The sequence below is a fragment of the Girardinichthys multiradiatus genome, chromosome 23, assembly GCF_021462225.1.
Source record: "Girardinichthys multiradiatus isolate DD_20200921_A chromosome 23, DD_fGirMul_XY1, whole genome shotgun sequence".
In the NCBI taxonomy this organism is placed as follows: domain Eukaryota; kingdom Metazoa; phylum Chordata; class Actinopteri; order Cyprinodontiformes; family Goodeidae; genus Girardinichthys; species Girardinichthys multiradiatus.
In genome coordinates, this window is record NC_061815.1 from 16,949,705 (window position 1) to 16,967,940 (window position 18,236).

The 18,236-nt window shown below is 37.8% G+C and overlaps 1 protein-coding gene across 5 annotated transcripts in view; it reads right to left on the minus strand.

Moving 5' to 3' along the window:
- gria1a (glutamate receptor, ionotropic, AMPA 1a) overlaps positions 1-18,236 on the minus strand; it is a 140,674-nt gene that overhangs the window by 66,012 nt on the left and 56,426 nt on the right. For all 5 annotated transcript variants that reach the window (XM_047353031.1, XM_047353028.1, XM_047353027.1 and 2 more), the window contains exons 5-9: positions 17,567-17,620; positions 11,475-11,633; positions 10,169-10,336; positions 9,218-9,322; positions 6,606-6,716 (exon numbers count right to left, since the gene is read on the minus strand). In XM_047353031.1, the coding sequence (XP_047208987.1) occupies positions 6,606-6,716; positions 9,218-9,322; positions 10,169-10,336; positions 11,475-11,633; positions 17,567-17,620 (597 nt within the window). The remainder of the gene's footprint in view (positions 1-6,605; positions 6,717-9,217; positions 9,323-10,168; positions 10,337-11,474; positions 11,634-17,566; positions 17,621-18,236) is intronic.

Sequence of the window (18,236 nt, forward strand, 5' to 3'; positions counted from 1 at the left end):
GTCCTAGCTGCTGTCCCACCTGAACTGTGGTCCCAATCATCAACTGATGTAGGGCTTATAAAGGGGTTCCCACCATACAAGGTTAAACTAATATCTGAAAAAAGGCCATTAGTCCGTCAATACCCCTTAAAGCCAGAAGCTGAAGAAGGTATTAAGTCAATAATACAAGACATGTTGAAGTCAGGAATATTAAGAGAAGCACCTGACGCTACATGCAAGACATATCACACTGACATCACTATTATTATCACAGCCAAACATAACTCTAAAAAGATGTGCCCTTTAAATCCAAGTACTCTAATACCTACTGCAGAAGATGGAAAACCACATTCTTATAAAGCAAAAGTTGAAGAAGACACCAAACCCAGACAAGACATTTCTCAAACCCTTATACCAGATTCATGTGTTGTGTTTGTAGATGGCTCAGCATCTAAAGATGAATATGGAAAGAATAGAGTTGGTTATGCAGTAACAACCATCGATAGGATAATAGAAGCTAAATCTCTACCCAATACATGCTCAGCCCAAACAGCAGAATTATATGCTGTAGTAAGAGCATGTGAATTACATGAGGGACAAATACTTACTATATACACAGACAGCCAATACGTTTTCGGATCAGTACATCACCATGCTAAGATTTGGCAAAATAGAAGTTTTAAAACATCATCAGGGACAGAACTAACTCATTTCAACCTATTAAAGAGAAAATGTCAGATCTGCTATTTATAGACACAGACGTGCTGAAAGACGCCCAACAGTCAGCAACCAAGACAGAAATAAAGGCCTGGCTAAAGAGAGGAGCACAGAAAAAAGATGACATCTATCAGATAGAAGATAAACCAATCCTCCCAAAAAATGTATACAACACAGCGGCTACAGTGACACATTGGGAAGACCCACGTGTCAAGGGGGGAATATGTCACATCTGGTAAAGCATTAATGCTACACTATAAATATTTCTGACTATGCAAATCATTTTTGCAGATCATGCATAAGTTGTTGCAAACACGGGGGAAGAAATATTGCCTAGTTGTAATAGATGAACCTAGTGACACATTTCTTCCCCACATATGGTATCCCACAGATTATAAGGTCAGATAATGGAACTCATTTTGTAAATAAATTAATAGAACTAAGTTCTAAAGCATTAGGGTTTCAGTTAAAGATTAAGGAAAACAATGGAAGAAACAGGGAGGCCATGGCCCGAATGCCTATCCCTGGTTAATTATGGATGAGAATAACTCCAAATCAAACTGGTCTTACTCCATTTGCCACCTACTGTACATCATTGTATAACTCCACCCACTGTGTTCTGAGCCTGAGATCACGTGGCACCAAGTTGCTGATGTGAATTTGTATTCTCAAAGAAATAGTACATGGCAGACCGTTTTCTCTGCCCTCTGACATGAATGAAATAGAGAAAGCACAACAGGAACCTTCATTAGCTGAGTGGATGAATAAAATGTTGCAGACAAAAGAAGAACAAATGTCCAGTGGTCTGCCGATAATCTCTGCTCCTATCCCACAGAATGAGGCCTGGAGACCTGGTCCTGATTAAGACACTCCACCGGAAGGATTGGAGCACTCCTTGGTGGAAAGGGCCGTTTCAAATACTCCTGACAACGCCCACAGCTCTGAAAATAGCAGAGAGGCCTTCCTGGATCCATAAAAGCCACTGTAAGCCAGTTTTGCCATTACAGGAGCCAGATCAACCGACGGGGTAGCAGAGGAAGTCCGGGTTCAAAGATGGCCCAGCGTCTCAAACCGGTGAAGAAAACAGCTGATCTGCGCCCAATTATAAAATGGCTCTCTGTAACTTGTGGACAGGACTGATAAGCCTGAGCTTAATTCTGGTAGCAGGACTCTTTCTCTATCTAAAGCAGGATCCACAGGAGGTGATACCGAACCAGAAGAGATGGACATCAGACGGGACCCATCTCAGAACACTGACGGAAGAACATGACGCACATCCATTCCTACAGAATTTCTGGTATTGTTCATGGTGGCATATGCAACACTGAACCAGGTAGAAATGCACGAAAATGAAGGGGACGATTATGATGACATGTTGTAAATAAATCACATCAAAAGCCTGAGTGTACTCATACATTGTATTTCATAAAATAACCTTACAGCAGAAAATCGGAAGAAGTTGTTGCTTAAGTGAAATGAGAAAAAGTACAATGATGACATAAACAGGGCAGATTTTTTAATTCTTTTATTTTTATGATTTCAAGTATTATTCTTTTATTTTTATGATTTCAAGTATTATTCTTTTATTTTTATGATTTCAAGTATTATTCTTTTATTTTTATGATTTCAAGTATTATTCTTTTATTTTTATGATTTCAAGTATCATTATTTTATTTTTATGATTTCAAGTATCATTATTTTATTTTTATGATTTCAAGTATTAATCAACATTTAACTTTTAATGGTCGCCGAGGGCGGCGGGGCCGTATGAGTATTTCCCACAAAATATAATCTGTTTACCGTCCGTGGGTTTTCGCTCATACAAAGTATTTTTCTTACTCGTTTTTATATTAAATGTTTTTACTTGTGATAAAAGGAGGGACTGTTGGATGGGTGCAAAAACTTGTTATCACTCATGTAAAAACCTTGGGTTGGAAGGCACCTGCACTATGCCTTCCTCCCTGTGTGTGTGAGATCATTGTTATCTCTGTGTGAACCAGCCTCCTTTCCGTCTCACACACATACACCCTGTCTGAACTGTCTGTTGAACTGTGTATATAAATAAAGAGATAGGGTGTCAAAACTTTGTAGTTTCACTGCAAAGTGGGCTACCCTTGTCACAAGTAACTCTGACTGTATCGTTCTTACCTCTGAGTTGACTAAATAATACCTAACACAGAGCCAGGACCTTTGTCTACACTTAATAAGAAGCAATATTTCAACAACTTTTGACACTTGATAACAGTATATAAAAGATTCTGGATATAACATAAATTGCTACGAATGTTTCTCTAACACAAATGAACATTGTTAAAAACATATTTTAGTATGAGCACTAACTAGTTACTATAATTTAAAACTCAAAAATACCCAGCTCTGGAAGTAACGTAGAACAGAATACCAACAATTATGACAACCCTAAGCTTTATTCTCCATAAACTCTGTACTGTTTCAAATCTCTAGTCCATAGCTAGTTCAAAGCAGAACATACCATGATATAAATGCTTGAAGAACCGGGATTCTGGCCAAAAACTAAATTATATCTCGCAGCTGGTAAAACAAGTGGTCTACTCCTACCAGTATGAAATTGCAGAGCACTGAAATGCTCTACAACACCCATGCCAGTGTAGGGCATTCTTGTGCACAACGATTCCAAATCTTAATGTCCATCTGTCCGTCCGTCCGTTCGTCCAGGCAAATTGTTATTCATCAATACAGTACTATTTTTCTAAACATTGTAGACATGAATTTATAATTAAGTAAACAATAATTTCATCCAAGGAAAAAAGGTGAAGGTGGTGGAATATAACAAAAAACATTTAACAGTTGTTTGGACAAGAAATGAAAATCCATCTTAGGAGAAGTACATCCCAGTACCCAGATCAAGATTATGCATATTTGCACAATTCAACCATGTCTTTTTTTTTTTGTAAAACACTGTATACATAAAAACTGTGCTTACAAAAATACTTTTATTTCCCTTTTGTATTTCTGAAAAAAATACAAGAGGAAACAAAGACAAATTGCTTGTCTGTGTGCACAAACTTCTCTAATAAACCTGGTTTTGATCCCACACAAACCTTTATCAGCAGCTTAAGAGGATGCCAATTAGACAATTATAGGCATCATAATCAACAGATGTGCTGTCTTTGTGCTGGGGAATGCTTTAGAATTCCTTAAACTACAAATAAAAGTACATTTTCATAATTGCTACACATAACAAACAACAATATATACCAATGAGCAAAATCTGCAATGTTTCTTCTGATAAGCCTTCCACTGCAGTAAGCTTCTAGAATGACTCTCTTGGCCAGCAGACAAGCTCCCCTTTTCTCTTTTGGCCTTCATTCAATACACTGCGTGGCAGAAAACTATAACTACAAATCACTGTAAAACACCACTGAGAAAATGAAAGATGGCGGTGGCAGCATTATACTGTTGGGGTGCTTTTTCCATGTATGGACAGGAAAGCTGATCAGACAAGAGGCAATCCTTGAAGAAACCCTGTTAGAGGCTACCAAAGATTTCAGACTGGAGCAAAGGTTAACTACCCAGCAGGACAATAACATAAAGCATACATCTATAGATACAATGAAATGGTTAAAGTCCAGACACAAATCCAATTGAGAATCTGTTTAGAAACTGATGTTGCTCTGCATTAACTCTGATTGAGCATGAGTTGGTTTTACAAAGAAGAGTGGCCAAAAATGTCAACATGTGCTTTTCACTTCACAGTTATACATTAATTTGCTTTGGTCTTTCAAATAAATTTCAAATAAGTTATACTTGTAGTTGTAACACAACAATGTGAAAACCTTTAAGGGTCTGACTATTTTTGCTAGCCGATGTATATATACCTTAGCTATTATTAAACAGCTTTTTGATTATATCAGTGAAATTCAACAATGTATGCATTTGTATATTCAAAGGATGATCATAATATATTCAACTCAGCAGACAAGACAATACTTAATTTTAAGTTATTAAAAACAAGACAAAATGTTAAGAATATGTTTCAGAAAAATAAGAATCTCCATGCTTTGTTGAAATTTATAAAACTGAATATTTTAAACATCAAAAACCTTTTTTAAAGAATCTGTACAAAAATGTTCTTGCAACAATTAAGTCCAGTTTTGACTAGCTATATAGTAAAGTCCGTGTCTAAATCTGTGGTAACAGTAATACCAGAAAAATACTGAAAATGCTTCCTGTTTGTGTTTTTAAAAATAGAATAAAGGTTGAATTTGTATAAAACTGTGCTATGGGAAATCTCTCTTTAGTTAGAACTATGGTGTTCGATATTGACTAATCAAAGTATTTTTAATTTTGAAGAACTGAGGTTGAAATGTCATTCTCAATAAAAACTGCCCTTTAATTTAGTTGCCATGAGATGCAAAGCTGTCCCAACTTTGGCATCGATTACTACTAACAGCTGGCTAATTGTGGTAATCTCACAGTGCTTCATATCTTGTCTGTCACTCTATCACCGTTTCTTTTTCCTAACACAAACCCAAAATGCTAATACACAAACAAATTGGTTTTTCTTCGATGCCTTTGTAACGAGTGGTGGGAAGCAGGTCGACAAGCAACACTAGCAGACTGTTTCCATCCAAAAGCAACAAAGCATGAAATACTCCCTTCTAACTTCAAAATAAGAGTCTCAAAAATAGATAACAGAGTTTCAAGCTAAATCACTCTCCTACATATCTGGGACCCATAATATTTACTTACACTTACTTTACCAGACAAGGTCAAGTCAATAGCAATCGAATAGTGCTTTCGAGACACCAGAAGTATCGTGGCACTTTCAATATCAAGAAATCCACGAGATCTCGTAACACACCATGCTGACACTGAAAAAGTTAAAGCTTGTGAAGGTTAGTCTGTACCCATGCCTTTCCTTTTCCCAACACGAAACACAGCAGTAGCATGTGTTTCGTGTTGGGAAAACACAACATATATTTCATTTTATAAACCCTTCCAGAAGTCAGGTCCAGTGTATACACATGCCATACTCTATCACAGAAAACATTTAACAAGGCATAATGTACACTCTGAGAATATCCTGTACCTGCAGTGGTATAATGTTCTTAAATACTATTACCTTTTACCATATGTCTACCACATAGTGTCAACTATACTTCTCTCCCTACAAAGAAAATGTCCTAAAAATCTAACTGACATGACAGAAATGTTGACTACCCTTTTCTCAAATCTAATCTACAGCCCTTATCACCCAAATCTCTGATATATGGTACAGTACTCTTAACACAATATTGCCAAGGCATGTTGGCATCTGGGCACTGTTGACATCTGAGCCAAAGAGAGGAGAGAGGAGAGGAGAGGAGAGGAGAGGAGAGGAGAGGAGAGGAGAGGAGAGGAGAGGAGAGGAGAGGAGAGGAGAGGAGAGGAGAGGAGAGGGAAAAAACACTGTCAGATTACACACGGAAGTTTGGTTTGGGCTTATAATGTCTTTAATCAAATGCTCTACTTCTCTCCAGTTGCACCTGTAATGCTAAAAGCAGCATTGGTCCCTTTTTGCTTCATTTTATGCATCTTGATGTGGTAGGCATGATTAAAACAGTAGCAAATAAATGAGATACACCTCTACAAGTCATCAACACCGTATGTCAGTAGGCCAGAACTCTGCACTGCTGCTATGTTTGGTCAATAAAGTTATCATCATTCTGAGCAGGCACCTGTCAGACAGTAGAAGGAGAGCAGAATGTAGTTGGAGAAGGGAGGAAAGGTAGGGAGAAACAATCACACAGGTACGCTGAATTCATCGAGGCTAGTGAACGTTTGGGGAACTCCATCATAAAAAGAAAATGAAAAAGGCTACCCTGACTGTCTCTGTGTTAATCTCTCTTCCCTGCTACTCCTTCATATCACTCAAACATCATACTTACCAAAATAGTGGTGACTATATATGTCCTGTTCAAAAGTCCATATGTGTCATTGCTGGCCCTCATGAGGCTGGCTGTGGTCACATACTTCTCATCTTCATTCCAGTAGCCAACCTAGGAAAAGGACAATGTGTCAGAGGGGCGACCTTCAGCTCCTCTACTTACCTCTTTAGGCTAAAAGAGGAAATGAAACACTTTATGAAATCACCTTTTCATAAGGTGGGTTTTCTGTAGGAAATAAACATATTAGATTTCACACAATTGTTTAAAAGCACAGAAGGTGTCATTGTTTTGTTTTTCTTATATAAAACTGAATTTAGGTAAAATGTTGAAATTCCTATTTAGTCCTGTATTCGTTGATACAAGCTACAGAAAGGGCATAATCTCTAAATAAATGGGAACATTTGTAAAATGTCACCCAGTAATTATGCAATAACTAACAGTAATCAGCTGAAAACCATTATTTTGCATTCCAGTTTTTTTAAACTGCCAAAATGATCACAGTGTAAATTCAGAGAAATTACACACCAGTAAGCCAAATATATATTTATCTTTATCTCCTCACAACTTTCACTTTAAACTATTACACATTTGTTGCTTTGCAGAAGTGCGAAATACCAACTCTGAACTAAAATTGCTTTCTGCAATATGTTTTTATTTTATTTCTATTTGACATGGAAATGAGCTACCCAGTGCTATGTGCTCTCTATCCCAACTAAGAAATTTATGTTTTTATTTTTTGCCAGTTGGATGAGGAAGATTTGCCTTTGGTTTTTTTATAATTTAACACACCATTAACAGAAGTCAGCCATCCATTTGTTTTCTTTACCCCGTTAATCCTGTCCAGGGTCATTGGGAAACCAACGTAACAACAAACGTATTAGCATTTAAAATGAGTCTATATGCAAAACACTTTTTGTTAGCCTCTACGAACATTCAAGAAAGCCCAGGGTTTATGTAGCTACGTGTTGACAAACAAATAAAAATAAAAATCTAAATAAAATGTGAGTGTACCATCACCCCTTTAGTCATATGTTACTCATTTGTTTCTGTGAGGCACTGTTTTAATAATGTCAGACAATTTAACATGACAAGGCCTGGTACCGGGATCAGGATATACCTAAATTTTAAAATTGGAAGTGCTTTAAAATCATAAACATTTTCTATCATACTGTACCTACAGTCCTTCAAATGAGATGCCATAGAAAGTTCTGAAGTAACAGGAGTTAGCTCCAGCAATACGGAGCATACAGTAATCTTGTAACTCGTGTACACTGGAAGTCAGCTGGCTGAAAAGGCTATTATACATTTCCACTTGCTTAAAAGAACAACAAATTCAGCTGTTTGGAGAACTTTTCATTAGAAGCTATAGAGCTGCATGTCTGTTCAGTAGCCACTGCATGCTAGTCTAGCTAATTACCTGCTCATATCAGCTTGTTATGCCTGTGATAAGAAGTGATAACAGTTTGTGCAATACACACCTAAAATCGATTAATTTTAAGAAGTGTTTATTTTATACTTGTCTCATCTAGTGAACTAGGAAAGCACTCATAGACTGCAGACGTTCACCAAAAGCCACTGCATGTCAGCTGCTGTCTGGGTGAGGAACCGTGGAGGAACTCCAAGTTGTCACATCATGGTCTGGCAATGAGAAAGAACCTAAAATAATCCTGGATCCAGATGGTGCTCCACATCACCACCAAAATCAAATCATCTGTTCAATGTGCTAATTTGCTAAAGGATGTCATCAAAATCCATTCATAACTTTTTGAGATATTTTGAAAACAGACGAACAGGTAGACGTCGACCAAAACATGACCTCGATGGTGGAGGTAAAAATTAGCAAGAAACATCTCATTAAAGTTGGTTGAATAGATCCTAAAATCAAGATTTACAAACATAAACACAGAGTGTGTATAAAATATAGATTCTGAATTCCATGAATGTATAATTCAAAATTACAGAGTTTACGACTCCATTTTACTCTGAGTATGATGTGATTTTCTACTATCAGGGATGCAAAAACTTCAAGCAAACATTAGGGATGCATTACTCATACAGGTTCTTTTTTATGCAATCTCTCTCTCACTGATTCTTTCAGTCTATTTCAGTACTATATGTTGGAAGCCGAAATCTTCCTCATGCTTTTAATTGCAATTTTCTCAGTTTTACTTTTAATATTTGACTTTAAATCAACTGCAATATTAGAAATATGTTACCTATTTTGCCTACTAAATTTAACACAATCCATACGCTTAATTTCATATGTAATAGACAAAAAAATGTTACAGCATTAGGTTATGTCTGTCCTACAATGAATTTTCATATTTGAAATATATAAACATTGGAGCAGCAGTAAAGGTTTTTATTAAACTGCAATGATAGAAGAACTAGGTTTCTTTTCAGACGAGTCTTATTCACTTAATAAGAGACATTTTGCTCCCTGATTGGCCCAGAGCACATTGTACTGTAATTCTTGCAAGACAAATTTGACCACAGGTCTTTCTTGAACTTATTACAGACTGGATCGAAAATGAGCAACCAGGTTATTGAGATATTGCAGTTGCAAGCACAACTTTTAGCATCCTCAGGCAAGACTGGTGCCTCAGGCTTACCTTCTTGGGTCCAGATGGGGCCAGTTCCATAACACTAACAGTATAGTTGGTCCTGCGACCCTTCTCATTAAACTGGATGTGACCAGTCAATCCGTCAATGCGAACCTGTAAAGATGGCACACATATACTGTAGCTCATGTAGAGGCTGAAGCAGCCCTGGCAGATGGGTGTATGCAATCAATGCTGTAGTAAATCAACCAGAAACATTTGTAATGCATGTTGAAAATAGTTTGTATGTGTTTGTATGGTACTCATTTGTGGAAGTCAGCGCTGCTCATGTCCCTGTGGAGGTGAATGACAGACGGTGTGCATGTATGTCTACAGTGCAGTGTGTTTGTCTTGGCTTGGTGAAGGAATTAATTGAGCGAACACAGCTTCAATCTCCAGTCTGTCCGCAGGCAGATGGCTAGTTTGACTCTGCACAGCCTCTGCAGACAGAGCCTTGGGCTGCACGCATGCGCACATACAATTTGTTCATCCCTATGTGGGAATACACCATCTTATTTGTGTCTGCATATTTTCCAATAATATAAAGATAGTATTATAAATATAGCAAGAGTAATTCTCTTTGCTTCTCAGTGTACTTGCCAAGTGTCTCTGCCTGGCCCCAGGAGATTAAGGAGCCTAACAGCCAGGCCACCGTTACCATTCCCATGGCCAAATATTGCATTTCTAAACTCAATTGTTGATGTCATATCCCATGATGATCACAGCTAAGTAATGTTTCCTGCAGGTTTTGTTTACTAGCCACGATGTCACATTTGATACTGGGGATTTCTCCTATGACTTAATGTGAACTTTACGAGACCTAATTTGTTCAGCCAGCCCCGACTCAGGAACTGTTAGCTAATGTGCCAGTCAAGAATTCCTTTATGTCTATTCAGAGTTGGGGTATTCATGCCTGTGTGTGTGTGTGTGTGTAGTGTTGTGTCTCTGTGCATGAGTGCAAACCTGCTGTAAGGCTCTCTGGATGTCTATGCCCTGTCCCCAAGGGGCTGGTGGGTTGGCGAGACACTCTCCAGCGTTGCCGCGGCGAGAGATGTCTATCCTCTGTTTCCTCAGATTCTGGAAGGCTGTGGACATGACTTTCACCCCATCATATGTTAGTGCACCCATGTACTGCAGAGACATAAGCGAAACAGATGCAAGACTTACAAGACAGTAAAAAGAGCCAAAAAAGCATAATTTCTGTATTTTCCTCACATTTTAAAATCTCATCCTTTTTCATTTGACATGCTCAAAAAATCTTTAAAGAGTGTTCCAACTTTGATTTTATATTTATAAGCTTTGCAGATGGAAGCAATTTTAGCTGGCTGAACAATAATAACAAAGCACTAGCTGAATCCCAGCTCTTAACCAGCGATTTCAGACATTTGGAAAAAAAAAATTTGTCAAAACATTTTATAACCATAGGTGCTGCTCCTACAAAATGGGGGGAGATGCATTAAAAATCAACAAGTGACTGGGATTGGCTGATTTTTAACGAGCTTTGACAGAAACCCTAAAAACTAAAATCTTTTTTTTTCTGATCAGTGAACAAACTATGCTGGGCAGAACTGGGTTGCACTGATGTTACCAAGTGAAGAGTTAAATTTAGCTAGTTCGGTCTCAGTTGGAGTTTTCTTTTAAATTAAGTCAGAGGAATAACGTTGATGAAAAAAAGCTATTTATAAGAATGTTTTCTACTTCCTGGAAAGACATGTTTGCTAATTCATTTAGGCTGCAGGGGAGAGAGCAGGGCTTTCAGAAGATAATAGTAAGGCTGAACAAAGAACAGTAAAGTTGCTCTGTTAAACCCTTGAGTGCTTTCAACCTATGTCTGTCATGGAACATATGACCTTTTGGAAATGTCAGAGTTAAGGTAAAGATCTATATTAAATGTACACCAGTTAGTTGCTAACATAAGATGCTTAGAGAGTCTGAAATGTCAAGTTTACAGCAACTGCTCTCTCACACACAATGTAAGAGCCCTGTGCTCCTAATACAAATAAAACAATGACCATTCCTGACTGGAAAGGGCAGGAAAATATTTCAAAATGCTGTTCTTATATCCTTTTACATTGTAGTTATCATCAGAAAAAAGTGGCTAAAATCAGTATTATCATGTTGTAAGAAACATGGATCGAACATCGGCTACATGATTTTGACTAGGAAGTCCCTAGAAAATAACTTCTGTTGTTGGCAATTCTACTTAATAAAATCATGCCTTTCGTGGTACTACAAATTATAGAAGAATACTAATAAAAACGTGTGTTACTTTGAGTCCAGTTTTGGGCATTTTGGAGTCTTTGTTGTCAAACTCCATCCACTGCTGGACGATACGGCTCACACTCGGCTCGGAGTTGTTAACGAGCTGAAAGCCAGTGATGTTGGCACCACCTTTCCTTAGGTCTGTCAGGTCGATGTCTAGGAAACCCTGTGACCGACAGCAACACAGGGGTAGCGGTGAAATGACACTACTGACCCAAGACAGAAAACATAAAGGCTAGAAGAAGGAATGTGGGGCACTCATTCAAAATGGAGCTGAAACCTGGAAGAAGGGGTGGCTTGTAGGTGGGAATGTTAAGAGATTACAAGATGATGTTACTAGGTGTCAGTGACACCCTACATAACAGGATTAGTTAGTGCCTAATGCATCACATTGTTACTTTTTTTGCATTGTTTTGCAACTATTACCTAAAAATTAAAAACTGAAAGGCAAAAATGTTAATTTGTTTGTTTACCCGCTGTAGCATAGAAATCTGAGGCGGTGATTAGCACTTTAACCTCACACTGACAGGATCCAACTTTGAATCTTGACTAGAGCCTTTCTGTGCAGGGTTAGCATATTATTCCTGTGTTTCCGTGACTTTTCTTTGGAAACTTTAATTTCTTCTCACAGTCAAGAGATGCAGATTATGTCAAATCACAACCTCAGATTTTACAGTGCCCTTATTGACACCCTTAGTAAAGATGTGTGGAATTCAGCTTTTATTGAAGTAGCATAATGTCACCCTGAAAAATGTAAAAAAAGAAAGTCTGGTTTAAAAAAATCCACATTGAGAAATATTTTATGTGTTTATAAAGTAATTGATGCTTCAATTATATCTGGATATGTCTGGTGTTAGTACTTTGTAACACCCATAATCTCTCCAGATCATCCAGTCTATGTTTTTTAGTCCCCCCACACTTTTACTAGAATTTATTCCTGGGGGCTGATTTGAAGATTCTCTTTGCACCTGGTGAACATTTTTTTGTGTTGATTCAGCCTTATGTTTTAGATCATTATCCTGCTAAGTGACCCAATAAAGACCTAGCAGAAGCATTATTTCAAAGAGCTCATGGTGCATGCAATTCAACAAGAATACAAGGCAATTTGCAAGAGAAGCAGGTCCAAAGCACCACAGATCCTCTGCCATATTTAACAATCTGCTTGAGGTGTTTTTTTCACGTGTTCAACCTTTGTTTCACGACAAATACACCCGTTTGTTGACAGAAATTCAGTGTCAGTTTAAATACAGGTCCTTCTCAAAATATTAGCATATTGTGATAAAGTTCATTATTTTCCATAATGTCATGATGAAAATTTAACATTCATATATTTTAGATTCATTGCACACTAACTGAAATATTTCAGGTCTTTTATTGTCTTAATACGGATGACTTTGGCATACAGCTCATGAAAACCCAAAATTCCTATCTCACAAAATTAGCATATCATTAAAAGGGTCTCTAAACGAGCTATGAACCTAATCATCTGAATCAACGAGTTAACTCTAAACACCTGCAAAAGATTCCTGAGGCCTTTAAAACTCCCAGCCTGGTTCATCACTCAAAACCCCAATCACGGGTAAGACTGCCGACCTGACTGCTGTCCAGAAGGCCACTATTGACACCCTCAAGCAAGAGGGTAAGACACAGAAAGAAATTTCTGAACGAATAGGCTGTTCCCAGAGTGCTGTATCAAGGCACCTCAGTGGGAAGTCTGTGGGAAGGAAAAAGTGTGGCAGAAAACGCTGCACAACGAGAAGAGGTGACCGGACCCTGAGGAAGATTGTGGAGAAGGGCTGATTCCAGACCTTGGGGGACCTGCGGAAGCAGTGGACTGAGTCTGGAGTAAAAACATCCAGAGCCACCGTGCACAGGTGTGTGCAGGAAATGGGCTACAGGTGCCGCATTCCGCAGGTCAAGCCACTTTTGAACCAGAAGCAGCGGCAGAAGCGCCTGACCTGGGCTACAGAGAAGCAGCACTGGACTGTTGCTCAGTGGTCCAAAGTACTTTTTTCGGATGAAAGCAAATTCTGCATGTCATTCGGAAATCAAGGTGCCAGAGTCTGGAGGAAGACTGGGGAGAAGGAAATGCCAAAATGCCAGAAGTCCAGTGTTAAGTATCCACAGTCAGTGATGGTCTGGGGTGCCGTGTCAGCTGCTGGTGTTGGTCCACTGTGTTTTATCAAGGGCAGGGTCAATGCAGCTAGCTATCAGGAGATTTTGGAGCACTTCATGCTTCCATCTGCTGAAAAGCTTTATGGAGATGAAGATTTCATTTTTCAGCATGACCTGGCACCTGCTCACAGTGCCAAAACCACTGGTAAATGGTTTACTGACCATGGTATCACTGTGCTCAATTGGCCTGCCAACTCTCCTGACCTGAACCCCATAGAGAATCTGTGGGATATTGTGAAGAGAACGTTGAGAGACTCAAGACCCAACACTCTGGATGAGCTAAAGGCCGCTATCGAAGCATCCTGGGCCTCCATAAGACCTCAGCAGTGCCACAGGCTGATTGCCTCCATGCCACGCCGCATTGAAGCAGTCATTTCTGCCAAAGGATTCCCGACCAAGTATTGAGTGCATAACTGTACATGATTATTTGAAGGTTGATGTTTTTTGTATTAAAAACACTTTTCTTTTATTGGTCGGATGAAATATGCTAATTTTGTGAGATAGGAATTTTGGGTTTTCATGAGCTGTATGCCAAAATCATCCGTATTAAGACAATAAAAGACCTGAAATATTTCAGTTAGTGTGCAATGAATCTAAAATATATGAATGTTAAATTTTCATCATGACATTATGGAAAATAATGAACTTTATCACAATATGCTAATATTTTGAGAAGGACCTGTAGTTGGTTCTATGGAAAAAATGATGACCCCAAGATACCACTCTTTGCTCCACTTGTATTACAGTGACCTTTGAACACCTTTTCCCCTCTCCTTACCATCTGCCTAATTGTTAGGAGGAAACAGGCAAAATGAAAGTAACTGATTATTAATCAAGTACTTCTAAGACTCTCTGATCAACTTAAAAAAGTAACAGATAAATTAGAGAAATGCTTTAGTTGTGGTTTTGCACTGCAATTTAAAAAACCCATATTTCTCTGTTTTTTTTCCCTACTGAATAAACAGACTCAAATTATAGGATGGAGTACCAATAGTACTGTACTGTATATGTTCTAGGGGTTTGTGTAAATACTTCGATAGTTTCCCCAAGAGTCTGTCGTATTAAATTGACTTCACCGATTCTTTTTTGAAGGACAAAAGAAGTGGAAACAGCAAATAAGAAACCTCATCTCAAACAGTAATAGTCCAGGGGTAATCTGTGACCGTGTAAATCCTCATAGGTTACATTTAAAAATTAAAGGATCAAAATCTTATAGGATTCAGAGTAAAATACAGAACAGAGAATGAAGAAAGAGGAGATTAGCAGGAAATGTATCTCCTACTCATGTTTTTCCCCTGGCTCGTATGTAAGTTTTTTTTTTTTTCTGGAGGAGAAAGACAGAATAGAGAAGATGGGGCTTCAGCTTCTCAGCAGGTGGCCTGTCACTGTGGTGTAAGGAAGAGGCAGACACATGGGAATGGAAATGGGTAAGAGATTCTTTGTGGTTTTAAAGAGCCGAGTTTTACCAGATCAAAAGAAAAAAACTGTACTTTCTTGCATCATCACTTGCTTGCCAGGCATTTGTCTGTGTTCAGTGATTTCTCATTCTTCTTTGCACTGACATTATATCATGAAGCTTTGGTTCTCTCTTTGCAACATGTCTGTCTCAAAATATCATTTGTTTCACATCATCTGATTTTTTATTTTTCATACAAACAAAAAGTGAAAAATAAAAACCCATCTAGCTGTAGACTAAAATACTCTAAAACAGTTTTACAGATTAATTCCAGTACATTTACTCAGAGGGGAAAAAAATACAATTTTGCTTATTGTTATCCCTGACAATTTGATATAAATAAAAGTCAGCAACTTTTTAAATGTAGGCCTCACCTTTAAATTGTGAGCAGTTTCTAGAAGTTTCTGATCCATGGCTTTCTGTTTCCCTGGGTTATACAAATTATGTGACAAAGATGTCAATTTGTTTTATCCAATAGGCTGGATGAGAACCCATATTTGCATTGGCATAGTAATAAAAAAGCTCTTGAAAGCTAAGAGTTAGTGCAACACTGCAAAGAGTGGCACCTTGATGTCATCAGGTCAACAATACAACCATTAGATTTTATCCACAAGCCTGCTAGGTATTAAGGAGTCATGCCAGACAAGAACATTTCTGTCCTACTATTACAAACATAAACATGTGAAGTTTGCTAAACTATTTTGGGACTTAACAGAATCTAAGTGTGACACTAAGATTTAAGCTTTTCTGCAACAAACACTTTAGGTGGATTTGGTGTAAAGGATGAGTATAGTCTTCCAAAGGCCCAGGAAACCTTGTTACAATGCATGGCCTCATAAATCTCTGGTGTTTTAAATAAGAATCTGGTGGGCCCAACCAGTAAACTGAAAATATGTCTTGTGATTATTAACAAATAATAACAACAAATAGTTTTTTTACAAAATTCCCAGCACCACATTTTTACTTAACTTTTTAAACTGATCAGAGAGTCAAATAACATCTGCTTAGTGATTTACAACCTTCATTTTCCATGGGGTACAGAGAATGACGTTTTGGGATTCAGTGAGGATGTTTTTTTTTTCTGGTTACCTTGTTAAAATCCATAAATTTGTCAACACTGTGAAATACAATTTAGATATATCTTGTAAGAGGTCAAAGTTTCCTATTTCTTTGTGATCCTGTCTTTGAAATGCCATACAAGAAGTGTTGACAAAAGGGATTGAACAACAAATGAAAAACATACTTTTGCTACCAGGGATTTTGGTATAAATAATTATTTTTACATTTTTTCCTACTAAACAAATGTGCTCACAATAATTGGTGAAGTTTTTCAGTGTTATATTATGCAATCACAAAAAAATATAAATTTTAAGGCTTTTTACACATTGTTACCTGGGGTCCAAAGCAAATTTGATTATTGTAAGCTATAGATTTCCAGAAGGTCTGCATGTGTACAAAGTGGAGTCTGTTTCCTTCTATCATTACTGTCTTTGAAAGTTGTCAAGTGTCTGCATTTCTTAGGACTCGTGCATTTTCTTTGCTCCATGAATGAATTAACATCAGGGGGTGGGCTGTAGAGGTTACTATAGAAACTAGCCTATGCTAATGCTGGACATGGTGGGTGTGTTTTTCCAACATGTACTGTAACCCCATTTAAGTGCTGAAGGAATTTCAAACGTTGCACACAGGTGCACACATAAATACCAGTAAGTTAATTAGCACAATTCTGAAAAGGTGCAAGGACAAAGAGAAACTCTTTTATTTCTTTATGTTTCCTTTTTTTTTACAGGGCTTTTAATGGGGCCATCATTAACTACTGTGGCCACTTGCAGATCAGTCATTCCAGTCGTCCAAGCCTTAATCATTTAAAATTAAATCCGGCAAACTGGCCAAACAAGAGAGATTGAACCAATCTAAAATCCAAGCGATGAGAAATTGTCAAAGCCAGCGGCTGCATATTAATATTGTTACAACCACAGCTTCTCCAAGTGTCAGTTGAGTCTTCACTTTGCTGCATTTACTGAGTGCTGTACTTGTCTACATACTGTTTGCACCGAGAAAATGGCAGGAAAACAAGAGCGAGAGCTAATAGATAAAGCTCTCACAGACAGGCTACCTGACCCTTTTCTGTCAAACTATGTCTGCACAGATTTTTCCCTCAGACTGTCACAAATCACCCTCCTGTGCATTCGTCTACTACTGAACTTCTGACATTTTTGTGGCTTTAACAGAGAAAGAATAGCTGAAGTGGAAAATGGAATGAGAAGACGTAAAACCAGATAGTTCCACCCTAATTTATCGGGTGCGCAGAAGTCTATTAAACTGGCGATAAAGTACCGAAAGTCAGGAACACTGTTAAAAGTTCAATTTATTGGCAATCCAAATGCAATGGAAACATAAAGTATGTGGGGAAGTGTGTGAGATTATTTTGCATTAAAGAAGCTGTTTCGTTCAAGGCAATTTCTTACCAGGTTGGCGAGGATGTAGTGGTAGCTCTTTGCATTCTTTCCTTGTTCTACAATCTGCAAGGCAGAGGGTGAGAAAAAAAAAATCAAATGCTTGTCACAAACAAATGAAAGGTTGATGCTGTGTAAGGGGGAGAGAGAGTCAAAAACATAGGAGTTTAAACTGACCTTGTGCATGAGGCAGGATATCAGAGCAACAAAACTACACTTTGGAAATGTAAGTTTAAAGACTGCTTTGGAGTCAGATAGACAGAAGCATAATGAAATTTTCTTTTTTCACTCGTCTTTGTTCTTGAGAATTAATGTTATTGCAAAGACATGAGTGCTTCTAAACCCTGATTTTTTTTAACTTTTGGATTGGTTCAATGTGATTTTTCATTGAGGAATGGTGCATTATTGCTAATCTTAGTGTATATTTCTCCTAATTCTGCTATTGTTACTATACGTGTCATCACATTCAGTAAAGCACTGTGGTTTACTGCATGTCTAAAACTTGCCTGGTGATGCTAATAAGGAGGTTTAGGTAAGTTAAAAGATATAATTTAAACCAGATATTTATATAACTGGTATAAAATGAAACAGAACCATTTTTCCTCGCTGTTTTACACCAAATCAGATTAAACCCTCATGTTTTAGGTCAGTTACGGTGGTCAAAACTATTTCTGTTTGCTAA